Below are 13,854 nucleotides of genomic sequence, written 5' to 3' on the forward strand. Positions count from 1 at the left end.
ACATTGAACTTAACTGATGCAAGTCAGCGGTGTTTAGAGACCTGGTATAATCTTATTTATATATATAATTACATTTTTTTATTGATTTTCTGAACATAATGTCACATGAAACATAAACAATAACAAAAACAAAATTGCTGACAAATTTTAAACTTTTCAAGAAAGAGATTTTTTTTTTAACCAAGTAGTTTTCATCAATCAATTCATGATTTAACAAGAGGGTGTTGGTTACAATTTCACTGATGGCCAGATTATTTTTTAAAGCTGTTATCTCCTTAAACAATAAAATGAAAATTTGAAAACTGCTATTTGTATTTTCTTGGGTTCTCTAGTTGTTGTTTTTATTCATCAGTACATTTGAAACAAAAAAAAAGCAAAAACAAGAAAGAAAAATTTTCTTCACAACAGAATGTTATTCCTCTGTTCTATGTTTACATTTATATCCTCTTCAAATACATTTGCAACCTTTATGTCTTGTAAAGAACTTTTTTTTTACCAATACGAAAAGTGAAGATGGCATACACTAATTATTGGACATTTTCAACATTATAATTAAAAAATATATTTTGTGGCAGTACATATTTTGTGATTTTGTGTCTCTAGTAAGTATTTGAATTTAAAAAATATCAATCTTAGTACTCAAGAAATTTCCCGAGAATGTTTACAAAAAAATATCACTTCTGTTTTGAAAGTTACTTCCACCCATAACGTTAGTTTTCAAACTAATGCTAAATTACTAAAACTGGGATAATTAAAGATAAAACCAAGAATGGTAGAACCGGTTCCCAGTAATATCTTGCACTCTCATTACATTAAAACTCTTCAAAATTACAAAGAAATATTAAAACTATGTTGATTTAAACATCCATAAAAAAAGATAACTGCAAGACAAGCAAAGCATAAAACAATAAAACTATAAAATAATTTTAAAAAAGATAGTAAAACACAATAAAATAGAAAGGGTGAGTCAGAATAAAAGTACTAAAATCTTACAAAACAAATTGGCGCATAAACATTCTCTTTACATCTCTTTAAAAAAACGTGCCCAACGCAACGTGCTACGTCATCGTTCAGCGTGAAGAGCGTGGTGATGTGGTTATACGCTGTGGTCCACCGCCAAATTCAAATTGTAAGGAAAAAAGGGGGAGAAAGGGAGCAGCTGCAGCGGAGGACCGACGATTGTCACAAGTATCTGTTTGGGGTGAGTAATTTACGTTGTGAAAATACTTTTCCCCTCTTTCTAACTTTTAGAAGCTGCCTCTAGTCGTAGCATGTCGAGTTATTATTATTTTATAAAGGAAAACGGGATTCCTTTACAAAATGAAGATCACGAACAAACCCCTCAATGTTAATATATGTGTGTTATTTTTAAGCTTGACGCGCGGTTGCTAAGGAATGTGAAAAGTTTGTAACTTTTAACGTAAAGAAGAGCGTTGAATCTCAGTTATTCTTTGTTCTGGGGGTGTTTGGAAAGCAGTTACTGTCGACTGGAGTTAAAACAGGGCAGGGCAGTCTGCACGGCAACACACACACACACACACACATTGTTTCAGAAACATTGTCTGAAACAACAAAAGAAAGTGAGGCTCCACTAACATGATTTTCGTTGCTTGATTGTGAAGGTTGTTACGGGTCATTTTTCACCTTCTGAATATTTTTCACACTTCTTGACAGTTTCTCTTTGAAAATTCCTTTATAAAATTAAACATTTGTCGATAAAATGGTCTAAAAAGAGTTCTGCCTTTTGTTTTTTACTTTTTGTTTACTTGTTAGTGCTGCATTCAAAGTAATGCAGCAATTCAAGTCGCCTGTTTTCCCTCTCCCACTAATTTGGGTTTCTGGAAAATGTTCTTGGTGTGAAAAACGTATCTGAATTGTTTAATCACTGCTACTACTTGTATTTTCTCTATCAATTTGTGTTGTATTATTTAACAGCAGTAAGAACTATTGATGTTTTTACATTTTCTTTGTGTAAATATTGTGAAATGTTTTTTATTTTGTTCAGTTTTATCATACCTGCTCATGACTCTGTATAGTTGTGTCTTGTTTATCCAAGCTATACTTAAGTTACTTTTTTTTAAAAAAAGATTTTAGATTTGGCTAATATATTTCACTGTTTTCATTTTATTTCCGTCTTGTCAATACAGAGTCACACATCATGGATGGGTTTGGAAGAGCTGTGGTTGGAGTCTGGCGGGCGCACACAGTCCTGGATGAATCTGATGGGGCAGAGAGCTCCCCAGAAGTTCCTGATCGTTTCCGTAAGATGCCCTCCTCATCCTCACTCGGCTCCCTGCGGATGTCTTTGCGGAAGCGGCTGCCGCTCCGGTCGGTTCAGGCAAACTCCCTCCAGGAACCGTCAACCACAGAAATCCAGAAGGAGCAGCCCAAACCCAGCACAGCCCGCAAGCTCTCCCGCAGCGCCAAGAACTCCATCAGTGAAATGTGTCAGGTGAGTGTTTGCATCACGACTTGCCTTCTGTGTATGTTATGCATGAAGTTAAGTGGCTTTGTTTAATCGCCTCAGAGGTTTCAGAGGACCAGAGAGTTTTCACGTGAGGAGTGCTTGGTGGCCACCCCGGGTCGAGACCCAGAAATTGCAGGTGCATCATCTTGCACTCCGCGGCGCACTCCTCGTCGAGCTGCAACACCCAGACGCACCCCTAGATCTGCTGCCAAACCCGGCCGCATGCCGGGATCTAGAGAACAAAAGACCCCTGAAGCGTCTGTACGTGGGGTGAAAACGGGGAGAGGCAGGAGGCAGCTGGTCCGAATGGCTGCGCTGCGAAGTCCCTATTCTTCCCCAAACACAGAGAACCAGAGAATGTGAGTTACATAGTTGACTTTTTTTTTTTAATGCTTTATTACTTGGTCCTGATTTTTGAACGCCTTATTACTTAGTCCTGATTTAAACCCTTTTTTGGTGTACTTTTGTTGCTTTTATTTAGAAAATTTGACAAAGATTTGGAGTCTGTTTCCAGTGGAATCAGACGACTCAAACATCTGTCCAAGGCTTTTGATGACATAATTCGAAGAGAGGACAGGTAAATTTATGTTTCTCCTAAATGGGTGTTTTTATTTAGTTTTGTTTCTCTTGTTTAGTTTTTTTTTTTATGATATAGTAAATAATATTTGATAAAGAGAGCACCTTCCTGTATCTGAGGAGTGTCAAAGGACTGTTGAGGCAGGTCAGGATCCAGTGCAGATTGTGGGTCTCCAGGCTTCCTCCCCTTCACCCGCCCTCTCAACATTCTTCCCGCCTCAGTTTCTGGTATTTGAATAAGTGGGGGTGGTGGGCGTGGGAAATTGGAGCCAGATGAAATGACAAAAATGTGGGTGCCTTTTTTTTTTCCTTTTTTTTTTTTTGCATCACTTCCTGTGTTGACATTCAAAATCCAAAAGCAGCGCCAGAACCGTAAGCAATGAGACACTGTTAAAGGCGGAGACACATGAACAGTGAGCTTATGTGATATCTGTTCAGGATGCATGCCTCTATGGGTGATCCTCACTATAAAAAAAAATTTGCATATTTAGAAGTTTATTTCTCTACAGGGAGCTCAGACATCCCCTGATTGTGGAGTAGGACCCAAGGTAACTCAACTCCTAGAAAGATGTTTAACCAAACTTGAACACCGTTACTAATTTCAGCATGAAAATGCATGAAGAAGCCCCCCTCATGCCTATCTGGCTTCACAAACCAAGTCTTGAACATCTAACATTCTAACAGTTGGTCATTTAATGAATAACTCACTGTTCAAGCAAGAAATGTTTTTCTTTGGTCACGTTGCACAATTATTCTTACAGGTTTCAAGAGAGCTTGGAGGGACTTGATGATGTATTAAAACTCCTGATGGAAAGCTGTGATATCTGGCATGTCAAGGGTCACAGATATTGTTGCATGCCCAAATAATTTATGATTTCTTTTTTGTTTTTATAACCGTAACAATGTTAGTTTGAAACTGTTTTTTTTTTAATGGCAGGATATTGCTTTTGAAACTTATTTCTGACTGTCCAGTCCCACACGGTTTATATAAATTCATCAAAACCATTTTGGGTTCACCCTTTTCCAGGGTGGAATAATCATCTTCATTCAGTATAATATGTTTTTATAGTAGATTTTCTCCAATCCAAACAGGGTCAACATTTTTTATGCTTTCCTATGTTCATCCATGCCCCCTAATATTTTTCTGTCATTTAGCAAGTTTTGTCTTGACGAGATCTTTTTTTTTATTTTTACAACTTGAAATAAACTTCTGGCATATTTCAGACTTGATATTTGACCCCTCTTCTTGGCAGAACTGTAGAGCTCATGTAAATCAGTTAAATTCCAACATTCATATTTATAATGTTGCCTGTATTGATTAAACAGAGTATATATACACATTAAATACTGTACGTCCTGTTTTTGTGTTCCATACAGACCTGGTTCAAGCAACCGTCCTGGAGGGGCAATGATGAGAAAGTTGGACCCTAGTGGTAAACTCAGTCGGTCCAACCTCACACGCCGCGCATCAAACCTCTCCAACACACTGGGAGGATGGGCCAACACAGCTGTGAACACTATCCGGAAACCAAACTGAAGCACACAGAGTCTTCAGTAGCCATGTTTAAAGGTGTTATTGTGGTGTCACTGTTACATGTACTGAGAAACTTTCCTATAGCTGCTTGATTTTCGTCTTCTATGTATGTCTAGCATTATTTGTGAGTCTTGTGTTTACATGTCTCAGGTTAGCTCTGTAGAGTGAACATCCTCATAACTACCAAAGGGATTGTGATGTTGAAACAATATATTTTACATATCCTAACTAGTATAAAGAAATGCTGCACTATACTCAGATTGTAGCTGTAAAACTAACACTAAGTGTTCTGAGAGAGTACAGGTAGTTTGTCTTTACCATATGTATGTAGAAATCTTAATGTTTTTATACTCTTTTTATATTCCTTTTAATAAACCAAAATTTTATATTTTTCCTTTTTATGCATTTGTAACGGGACCTTTTTTATAAATAGCCTGGGTAATATTTAAATGGGCACTTTCTAGCAGAGGTTGTTGCTTGCAATGGTCTGTGAATGATTCATGCTCCAATACAGTACACATAAATCATCAGATAATGTGATGGGGGGGGGGGGAGTGGAAGAGTTAAAGGCTCATTACCAGATGACGGCAGTGATGATGATGTTATGAAGAAAAATCCAGTGAGTTATTAGCGTAGTGACAGCCTCAAATGAAGCAAAACATTTTTTTTTTCTTCGCTGTGCTTCCTTTTTCTGAATTAATGGGGAAGAAGGGAGAATCTGCCTAACTGTGAAAAGGAATTATACAATAAAAACTGCAAGTCAACATAAGTCTCCTTTTTTATAAATGTATATAAATGCATTTGTTTGAAACGACATGTTGGGTAACCTAGAACTGTTCTTGTAAATTATTTGTATGTTACTGGTATCATTAGAGTTAAATCTTGAGTTAATTTGTTTTACTGTTTTCCAAATTAATAGATTCAAACATTTTGGGTTAGAAAAAAGGGGCTTGTTTTGTTCGACAATGAAAGGCTTTCAATTTGGCAGTCATTTATTTTGTCACACCACTAATGCAAATGCTTTCTAGAAATCCTGAGTTGATACCTTCATAAAAGCACAGTTTGTCGTAATCACAGCAAGTTTTTCAAGAATGCTCAGCTCTGTACTTCCTAAAACTGAAATTTTTCCCCATTCTTTTTAGAATAGTTTCACACCAGTCAGATGAGATGTAAAATGTCTTTTCAGATTAAGTCTGGAAGGAGATTTTCAGTTGCATGTAGGTTTGAACACATGTATATTTTTGATATAAGCCATTCTGTTTTTCTGAAAGATTAACAATGTCTAAAGCCCTGTTTCTGAGTTTCTTTCAATACAGTACTGTCAGATACTGAGCTATTAGCATGTCATGAGACTGTCTTCTGAGAACAGTCTTCAGTCAGAGGCCTCTTCAGATTTGTTGCTTGACTGACTGCTATCAGAGATCCTTCCTCTCCACAGTATCACTATTAACACCTATTTGAATATACTGGATATGAGGTACAATTGTATTTAATTTCCGTTTGGGATACATACAAATATTTGTTTTAATTGAATTGAATTAAAGATTGTAGAAAATATTACAGCACTACTTTGTAAAATGTATTTTATGAGAAAAGGCACCATCAGTGGTTAAAAACTGAGCATTTTTCATAAGACAATACTTCCCCCATGTGGTGTATCCTGGTCACATCTGAAAGAAGAGTCGTTCGGTTTGTCCCTTGTTGGTTCCCGTTAGGTTCAGATTGCACCTCCTCCGTCTCTCCGGCTTTGTACCCAAAGCTGAACACACGCCGCGGATTGCTTCTCCAGGATACCGGGGCTGCATAACGTCGAAGAATGGCTCTCCACATCCCCAAGCCCCCTGGCTTTGCCCAGATGTTAAAGGATGGCGCAAAGGTCAGAATACATCGGCATGTAGACTTCTTGGAGTACTTTAAAGAGGGCAACATGGAAGTTAGCATGCTAGCTACGGCTAGCCATGAGTTAGCATGCTCATTCACAGTCATGTGGGAGCTTTCTAGAAAGAGGCAGGCCGCTTGAAGCTGGTGGTCCCGCATCCGTAATAAAAGACAAAATTCAGTTTCTTAAACGCCTTTTACATTTCTTTACCAGCGTACAGACAATATCTACGTCTGTTGGTTAAATGATGCTGCAATGATAAATGATTAGGCACACCCAGTTAGCCTTCAGCTAGCTGTCACCACTGAGAGTGATGCTGTGAATGTCTAATACATCCTGTTATGGCTCGTTTCACAAAAGGAGCCATCAAACTCACCTAGATAGAGTTGTCTCTTTCTTTACAAGTTGTTCCACTTTCCACAAAGTAAATTGCTGCGCATCTCAAGAGACTTGTATATCAATTCATATTTATTTATTTATTTTACAAAAGTTACTATAACAGGTTTCCTGCTATTTTTAAAAGTAATGAAATTAGAATTTTTCATTTTCCAACTCTGGCAAAAAATATTTAAAGACCATTTTTAATCATTGTTCATTGTCCCTTTAATTAAAAAAAGAAAACAAATTTTAGCAGAAGTTTTTTTTCTATGTTACATTTATTTATTTGTGGATGCTGTCATTTATCTTACATTTTACGCTGTACAACATAACTTTTTGTGCAACTTATTTATTATTTTGACTTTTAAGTTACAGAATCACTAAAATAATTTGTTTTCTTCTTTTTTTGACTATCTTAGATTGAGGTTGTAAATTGCACCTGGTTTAAATCCAAACAAAGTTATGTCGCACACAGTTGTTAAATATTCAGAAACAAAACAGATGTATCTCAGATCTAAAATTGTAATTAAAAAAATCTGTATTTTTCACGTTGGACAATTGTTTTGGTGACAAGGTGCCAAAAAATAAGTAAAACAGCTCTTTATCAAATTGCTGGAGTTGGCTTCGAAAGTTTACTTTATTATTTTCTAAATGTACAGATACTAAAACATCACTAGTCAGATGTTTCAAATATGTTGGAATTGTAATATTTGTTGAAATCCTAATGTAAATTTATAGTAAAAGTAATCACAAATTTTATATTAATATATAGCTGAAAATTTCCCTTTGTTTGTAAAAGGCTCACTGTAACTTAACAAAACGTTTCTTTTGTCAAAACAGCACTTTTCAGGACTTGAAGAGGCAGTCTTTCGTAACATCAGAGCTTGTAAGGAGCTTTCTCAGACCACACGCACTGCATATGGACCCAATGGTAAGCATTTTCCTCCGACAAAAGTATATTTGAAGAGATTAAAAATCTAGTACCGAAATCAGATAGGCAAATAATTAAAAAAAACTGTCAAATGTTCCAGGTATGAATAAAATGGTCATCAACCACCTGGAGAAACTGTTTGTCACCAACGACGCAGCAACGATCCTCAGAGAACTCGAGGTGAAGCCTCTTCTAGCCATCATGTTCTGTCTGCTCAAAATTAACTGAAAAATTTATGTTAATTATTTCTCTCTTTTTACTTTTATTTTTTTCAAGGTGCAACACCCAGCCGCCAAAATGATAGTGATGGCGTCCCACATGCAGGAGCAGGAAGTAGGTGACGGAACCAACTTTGTGCTGGTGTTCGCCGGAGCTCTGCTGGAGCTGGCTGAAGAGCTGCTGAGGATGGGCCTGTCTGTGTCAGAGGTGATCACATGCACCTGCTGAACATTGTTGTCGATAGAAATTTATTTTATACAATTGCAACAGAGACACTTTTCGCATCATGTCAGTCGTGATCAATAGCCTGATGTTACCATCCATCCATCCATCCATTTTCTTCCACTTATCCGGGGTCGGGTCGCGGGGGCAGCAGCTTCAGAAGGGAGGCCCAGACTTCCCTCTCCCCAGCCACTTCTTCCAGCCGAGAGACGTAATCCCTCCAGCGTGTCCTGGGTCTTCCCCGAGGCCTCCTCCCGGTGGGACGTGCCCGGAACACCTCACCAGGGAGGCGTCCAGGAGGCATCCTTACCAGATGCCCGAGCCACCTCAACTGGCTCCTCTCGACGTGGAGGAGCAGCGGCTCTACTCTGAGTCCCTCCCGGATGACCGAGCTTCTCACCCTATCTCTAAGGGAGAGCCCAGCCACCCTGCGGAGGAAGCCCATTTCGGCCGCTTGTACCCGTGATCTCGTTCTTTCGGTCATGACCCAAAGCTCATGACCATAGATGAGGATGGGAACGTAGATCGACCGGTAAATCGAGAGCTTCGCTTTTTGGCTCAGCTCTCTCTTCACCACGACGGACCGGTACAGCGCCCGCTTCACAGTAGACGCTGCCCCAATCCGCCTGTCGACCTCCCGCTCCCTTCTTCCCTCATTCGTGAACAAGATCCCCAGATACTTAAACTCCTCCACTTGAGGCAGGACGACCCCCCTGACCCGGAGAAGGCTCAAGACCTTGGACTCGGATTTGGAGGTACTGAGCCTCATCCCGGCCGCTTCACACTTGGCCGCGAACCGCTCCAGTGAGAGCTGCAGATCACGATCTGATGAAGCCAACAGGACCACATCATCCGCAATAAGCAGAGATGCGATCCTAAGGCCACCAAAACGGATCTCCTCAACACCTCGGCTGCTCCTAGAAATTCTGTCCATAAAAGTAATGAACAGAATCGGTGACAAAGGGCAGCCTTGGCGGAGTCCAACTCTCACCGGAATGCGGACCAGACTCTGACACCAGTCATACAGGGACCTGACTGGTGTCAGAAGGGCCCGGTACCCCATACTCCCGGAGTACCCCCCACAGGACCTCCCGAGGGACATGGTCGAACGCCTTCTCCAAGTCCATAAAACACATGTAGACTGGTTGGGCAAACTCCCATGCACCCTCCAGGACCCTGCTGAGGGTGTAGAGATGGTCCAGTGTTCCACGACCAGGACGAAAACCACACTGCCTGATGTTACTGCTGGCAGAAAAGACAAAGACAAAGAAGACAACAGGAAGGAGGATAATGATGTTTTTTAATGACTGATCATGTGTGACTTTATTGCGTTTCTTATTTGATGGAAACACTGCTGTTGTGAAATTGTGTTGTTTAGACATAAGTGGAATATCAACAAAGTTTGGTGCACATTTGTAATAAAAACAGTAAAGTTGGAAAATAGTAATTAATGGAGCTATATTTGCTCCTGCATATAGATATATTACTGCCAAGTCATATTCCATTTTTAGAGACTACTTTAAAGCGTTTGGTCACATATACTTGTTTTTTTTTTTACGTTCTTGCCTATAATGCCAGTGAATGTAGCCATACCTGTGTGTTTAACAGCAGAAACCACATGCAGCTCTTCCCCACTCCATCACCATAATGTTTTCCTCTGACCTCAGGTCATCGATGGTTATGAGAAAGCGTGTAAAAAGACTCTGGAGATCCTTCCAGACTGCATATGCTCCTCTGCCAAAAACCTCCGTGACATCACCGAGGCCACGGCTCTCATCCGTACAGCGGTCATGAGTAAACAGTACGGTAACGAAGACTTCCTTGCCAACCTCATCGCACAGGCCTGTGGTGAGTTGGCAACTTAGACGACCTCAATCAGCTCATCTGTAAAAACGTGTTGACAGCAGTGTCTGACTCTGTTCTTTGTTTGGTTTGTTTTTCAGTATCCATTTACTCAGAGTCCGGCAGTTTCAATGTTGACAATGTCAGAGTTTGCAAAATTTTGGTGAGTGGCTGTTTTTGTTTAATATTTGGGGGGGTTTCTTAAGTTTGAGGCTGTTTTCTTATAAGTATTTGAATTCGTTTTGTGTTTAGGGTTGTGGAGTGACGGCATCCACCGTGCTGCATGGGATGGTTTTTAAGAAGGAGGCAGAGGGAGACGTCACATCTGTTAAAGACGCCAAGATTGCCGTGTTCTCCTGTCCCTTCGACTGCATGGTGACAGAGACCAAGGTAACAGACTTTAAAAAAAACAACTCTTTTTTTGTTGTTATATTTCTTTCATTCTGCTGTATTTGTGATCGTTGATGTTTCCTTGACTCGTTAAATTCGTCACGGCCCGTTCAGTTTTATTGCCAAACCAGATACAGACTCAAAAACGGTCATTTGCTAAAAGAAAAACATACTCAGAACATTAATTAAACCAAAATTATGGAAAAAAACTTATATAAAGGCATCATATTTGTTTTCCAATTTTAAAAAGAAGTCAAATTATTTGTTTAGTTGCATCTTTTAATGTATTTCTAATAGTGTATAGAAAAGCTTAAGTGGTTAACTAAAAAAGCTACAGGAGGTGTCAATTTTTATCTGAATAATCATCGATTACTAATATAATCATTGTTGCTGCTCTACTAATTAATGCTCATGGAAACTATATCCTCTTGCATTACGTGAATGACAAAATTAACAGTCCATGTGTTTGTGTTTGCTCATAGAGCTTTGAATAATTAAAACATTTTATAGCAAATCATTTTCATCTTTTATAAGTCCCATGTTTGAACTTCTGTTAAAGTAGACGGCAGCATTTAATGTGTCAAGGCTTAAATTCTGCTGAAGTTTCTTGGTTGGTTCCTAACAGCAGTGCTGCTTGCTCCACAGGGCACAGTGCTGATAAATAATGCGCAGGAGCTGATGAACTTCAGCAAAGGGGAGGAGGACATGATGGAGGCGCAGGTGAAGGCCATCAAGGAGGCTGGAGCCAACGTGGTGGTAACTGGAGGCAAAGTGGCTGACATGGCTCTGCATTATGCCAACAAGTACAAGCTCATGGTGGTGAGGTAGGAACACAGAGGCTCAGGTGATAAGATTTAAAATGAAAGCAAAAAAGGAGCAATTTTAAAACAATTGGACATCCTGAATTTTATACTGAGAAGGTTGGTTACAAGTGGAAAATATTTAAGACTGTTACTAACTTTCTCTGTTAAGTGTTAAAGTGCAGGACACTAAAATTAGGGGAAAAAACATTAGAGAGAAAACCAATAAATTAGCAGAACTTTGGTTTGGAAAATTACTGAACCAGTTACCAAATTCATGGACAATGTCCTGTAGACAGACTGAAACAAAGTAGATATGTTTACCATAATGCATGGTGCCATCACACATCCTTGAATTAACCTTGAATTGAAAACATATTTTCCTTTTTATTATAGCTTTATTCTCAAGTTTTGGTTCTAAATCTTTCCTGCAGACTGAACTCCAAATGGGATCTCAGAAGGTTATGCAAGACCGTGGGAGCTGTAGCTCTGCCTAAAATGGTTAGTTTACTCATGTTTTACCGTCTTCAGATATGGGAACTGTAACCAAACTAACTTTAACGTCATCCACTTTTAGACGGCTCCGACTCCGGATGAGATGGGTCACTGCGACAACGTCTACCTCACAGAGGTGGGAGACACTCAGGTGGTGGTCTTCAAACATGGCAAGTCTGTTCTTGTTAAATTCACAAATTCAGACCAGATTTATCCTTTAGGACTTTTATGCATGACTTATTGTTTGCTGCATTCTTTAACAGAGAAAGAAGATGGCGCCATCTCGACGGTGGTCATCAGAGGCTCCACTGACAACCTGATGGACGACATTGAGAGGGCTGTGGATGACGGTGTTAATACCTTCAAGGTTCTGGTCAAGGTAAGTAACTTGTAGAATAAGACTGTCAGCTTAGCAGCCGTGAGACAGGGGCTACAGTTTCCCTCTTTTTCTCCCTCTGCAGGACAAACGACTGGTACCCGGAGCAGGAGCCACAGAGATCGAGCTGGCCAAGCAGATCACCTCATTTGGAGAGGTAACAGAGAGTTGAGTTCTGCTGTTTTATCATTTGATGTCCACGTCATCCCAACCTTGCATATATAACTTGTCTCTATAGTCCTGCCCTGGGCTGGAGCAGTACGCCATCAAAAAGTTTGCTGAAGCCTTCGAGGTGTTGCCGCGGGCGTTGGCCGAGAACTCAGGGGTGAAGGGGAACGAACTCATCTCTAAGCTGTATTCTGCTCATCACGAGGGAAACAAAAACATCGGTTTTGACATCGAGGTGAGGAGATGGAAATGAGCTATAATTTCAAGTCATTTTAATTAAAAACCTACTATTTGAAGCAACTGATGGTGTGGCTGCCCTGTAGGGAGAAGGTCCGGCTGTGAAGGACATGCTTGAGGCCGGCATTCTGGACCCCTACCTGGTGAAACACTGGGGCATCAGACTAGCCACCAACGCTGCCATAACAGTGCTGAGAGTGGATCAGGTCTGTATAAACACATGGAAAAATATAAAAGTTACTCCAGCTGATATTGAAAGGAGTTGCTTTCTATAGTCGCTTAATTAAAAAAGATTGATTAGGTTTTTCCTTTCATAAGGATCTTCTTCCTGTCGACATGGTAATAACTTACCTTTCCGCAGCAGTCTAATGAGGAAAGTCCAGATAGATGATTTAGTATGTATGTATATGATCCAGATCATCATGGCTAAGGCTGCAGGGGGACCCAAGACTCCCAAGCAGAGAGGCCACTGGGACAAAGACGGTTGGGATGAGGAGCCTGATCATTTTGAAACCCACCATTAGAGGGCGTACTTGTACACATAAAGTGCTCTGTCAGTAGGTCTCCGAACAGAAAAGTTGCTCGCTCACAGAACACTGTAGTGTTTGGACTCTCACTACTAATGTTGAATTTCACCCCAAAACGTTTTTAAGAGATTTAACTTTTTCCAAGTGTGTCTCTAACAAATGTGTCTCTAGGGTTGCAGCTGTGTGAAACTGCACAAAATAGTGAATGGTGTGACGGCATGCTGCATGTACGACTGAAAACAGCGCAGGATTATAATGAGAGTGGAGTGGAGAATTTTGACATGCTCAGTTGACTTAGAGATTTTTGATGTATAAATATTAGCACTTGGACTGGAATGAGAAATTGCTAAACCTGACCTTTTAGTAACATGTGGCCACATTATAACTTGTCTTGTGACATAATCCTACAAGGAAATTCACTTTCTTAAACTTTCCTTGTGGTATTCCAGCAGCTGCGTTTAACTCAATGCTCTAATTTACATTTACAAAATATATTAAATATTTTTTTTTCTTTTCCAGATTATCATGGCCAAACCAGCAGGTGGACCCAAACCTCCCCAAGGCAACAAGGACTTTGATGATGATGACTGAACCTAAAGCTTCCCATCTTAAGTTCCTGCTGCATTCACAAACCTTTTCTACTTGTTTATTTAAAGCTCAACTGTTTGGTTTATTTTGTAGACCACCTCTGGTTGCATGGATCAACATCATATGTGGAAGAAGAAAGTACAGATGGCTTTGTTTGCTTTTTATGTTCCTAGGTCCCAAATAAAAGGCACTTGTGCTGTCAACTACTGGCTTGGATTTTCCTCA

General features: G+C 39.8%; 2 protein-coding genes across 5 annotated transcripts; both read left to right on the forward strand.

The window, feature by feature from the left end:
* The first annotated feature begins 970 nt into the window (after window positions 1–970).
* pimreg (PICALM interacting mitotic regulator) lies at window positions 971–4,978 on the forward strand. 2 transcript variants are annotated; one of them, XM_081615472.1, is made up of 6 exons: window positions 971–1,201; window positions 2,150–2,452; window positions 2,528–2,826; window positions 2,949–3,044; window positions 3,553–3,591; window positions 4,421–4,558. In XM_081615472.1, exons 1-5 carry the CDS (start codon window positions 1,091–1,093, stop codon window positions 3,581–3,583), a joined length of 840 nt encoding a protein of 279 aa, XP_081471598.1. In that variant the 5' UTR covers window positions 971–1,090; the 3' UTR covers window positions 3,584–3,591; window positions 4,421–4,558. The 2 variants fall into 2 exon arrangements, with proteins under 2 accessions (XP_081471598.1, XP_008425368.2); XM_008427146.3 differs by lacking the exon at window positions 3,553–3,591 and having other exon boundaries at window positions 978–1,201; window positions 4,421–4,978.
* A 1,313-nt stretch (window positions 4,979–6,291) lies between these two features.
* Window positions 6,292–13,832, forward strand: cct8 (chaperonin containing TCP1, subunit 8 (theta)). Of its 3 annotated transcripts, none has more exons than XM_008427143.3 (16): window positions 6,292–6,453; window positions 7,675–7,765; window positions 7,866–7,945; window positions 8,042–8,191; window positions 9,874–10,054; window positions 10,150–10,211; window positions 10,301–10,438; window positions 11,084–11,262; window positions 11,673–11,739; window positions 11,816–11,903; window positions 11,997–12,112; window positions 12,195–12,266; window positions 12,348–12,512; window positions 12,601–12,720; window positions 12,931–13,071; window positions 13,561–13,832. In XM_008427143.3, exons 1-15 carry the CDS (start codon window positions 6,394–6,396, stop codon window positions 13,036–13,038), a joined length of 1,677 nt encoding a protein of 558 aa, XP_008425365.2. In that variant the 5' UTR covers window positions 6,292–6,393; the 3' UTR covers window positions 13,039–13,071; window positions 13,561–13,832. The 3 variants fall into 3 exon arrangements, with proteins under 3 accessions (XP_008425365.2, XP_017164196.2, XP_008425366.2); XM_017308707.2 differs by having other exon boundaries at window positions 12,931–13,067; XM_008427144.3 differs by lacking the exon at window positions 12,931–13,071 and having other exon boundaries at window positions 6,293–6,453.
* The last annotated feature ends 22 nt before the right edge of the window (window positions 13,833–13,854 follow it).

The sequence above is a fragment of the Poecilia reticulata genome, chromosome 14 (genome assembly GCF_904066995.2).
Source record: "Poecilia reticulata chromosome 14, P_reticulata-male-v2, whole genome shotgun sequence".
Lineage (NCBI taxonomy): Eukaryota > Metazoa > Chordata > Actinopteri > Cyprinodontiformes > Poeciliidae > Poecilia > Poecilia reticulata.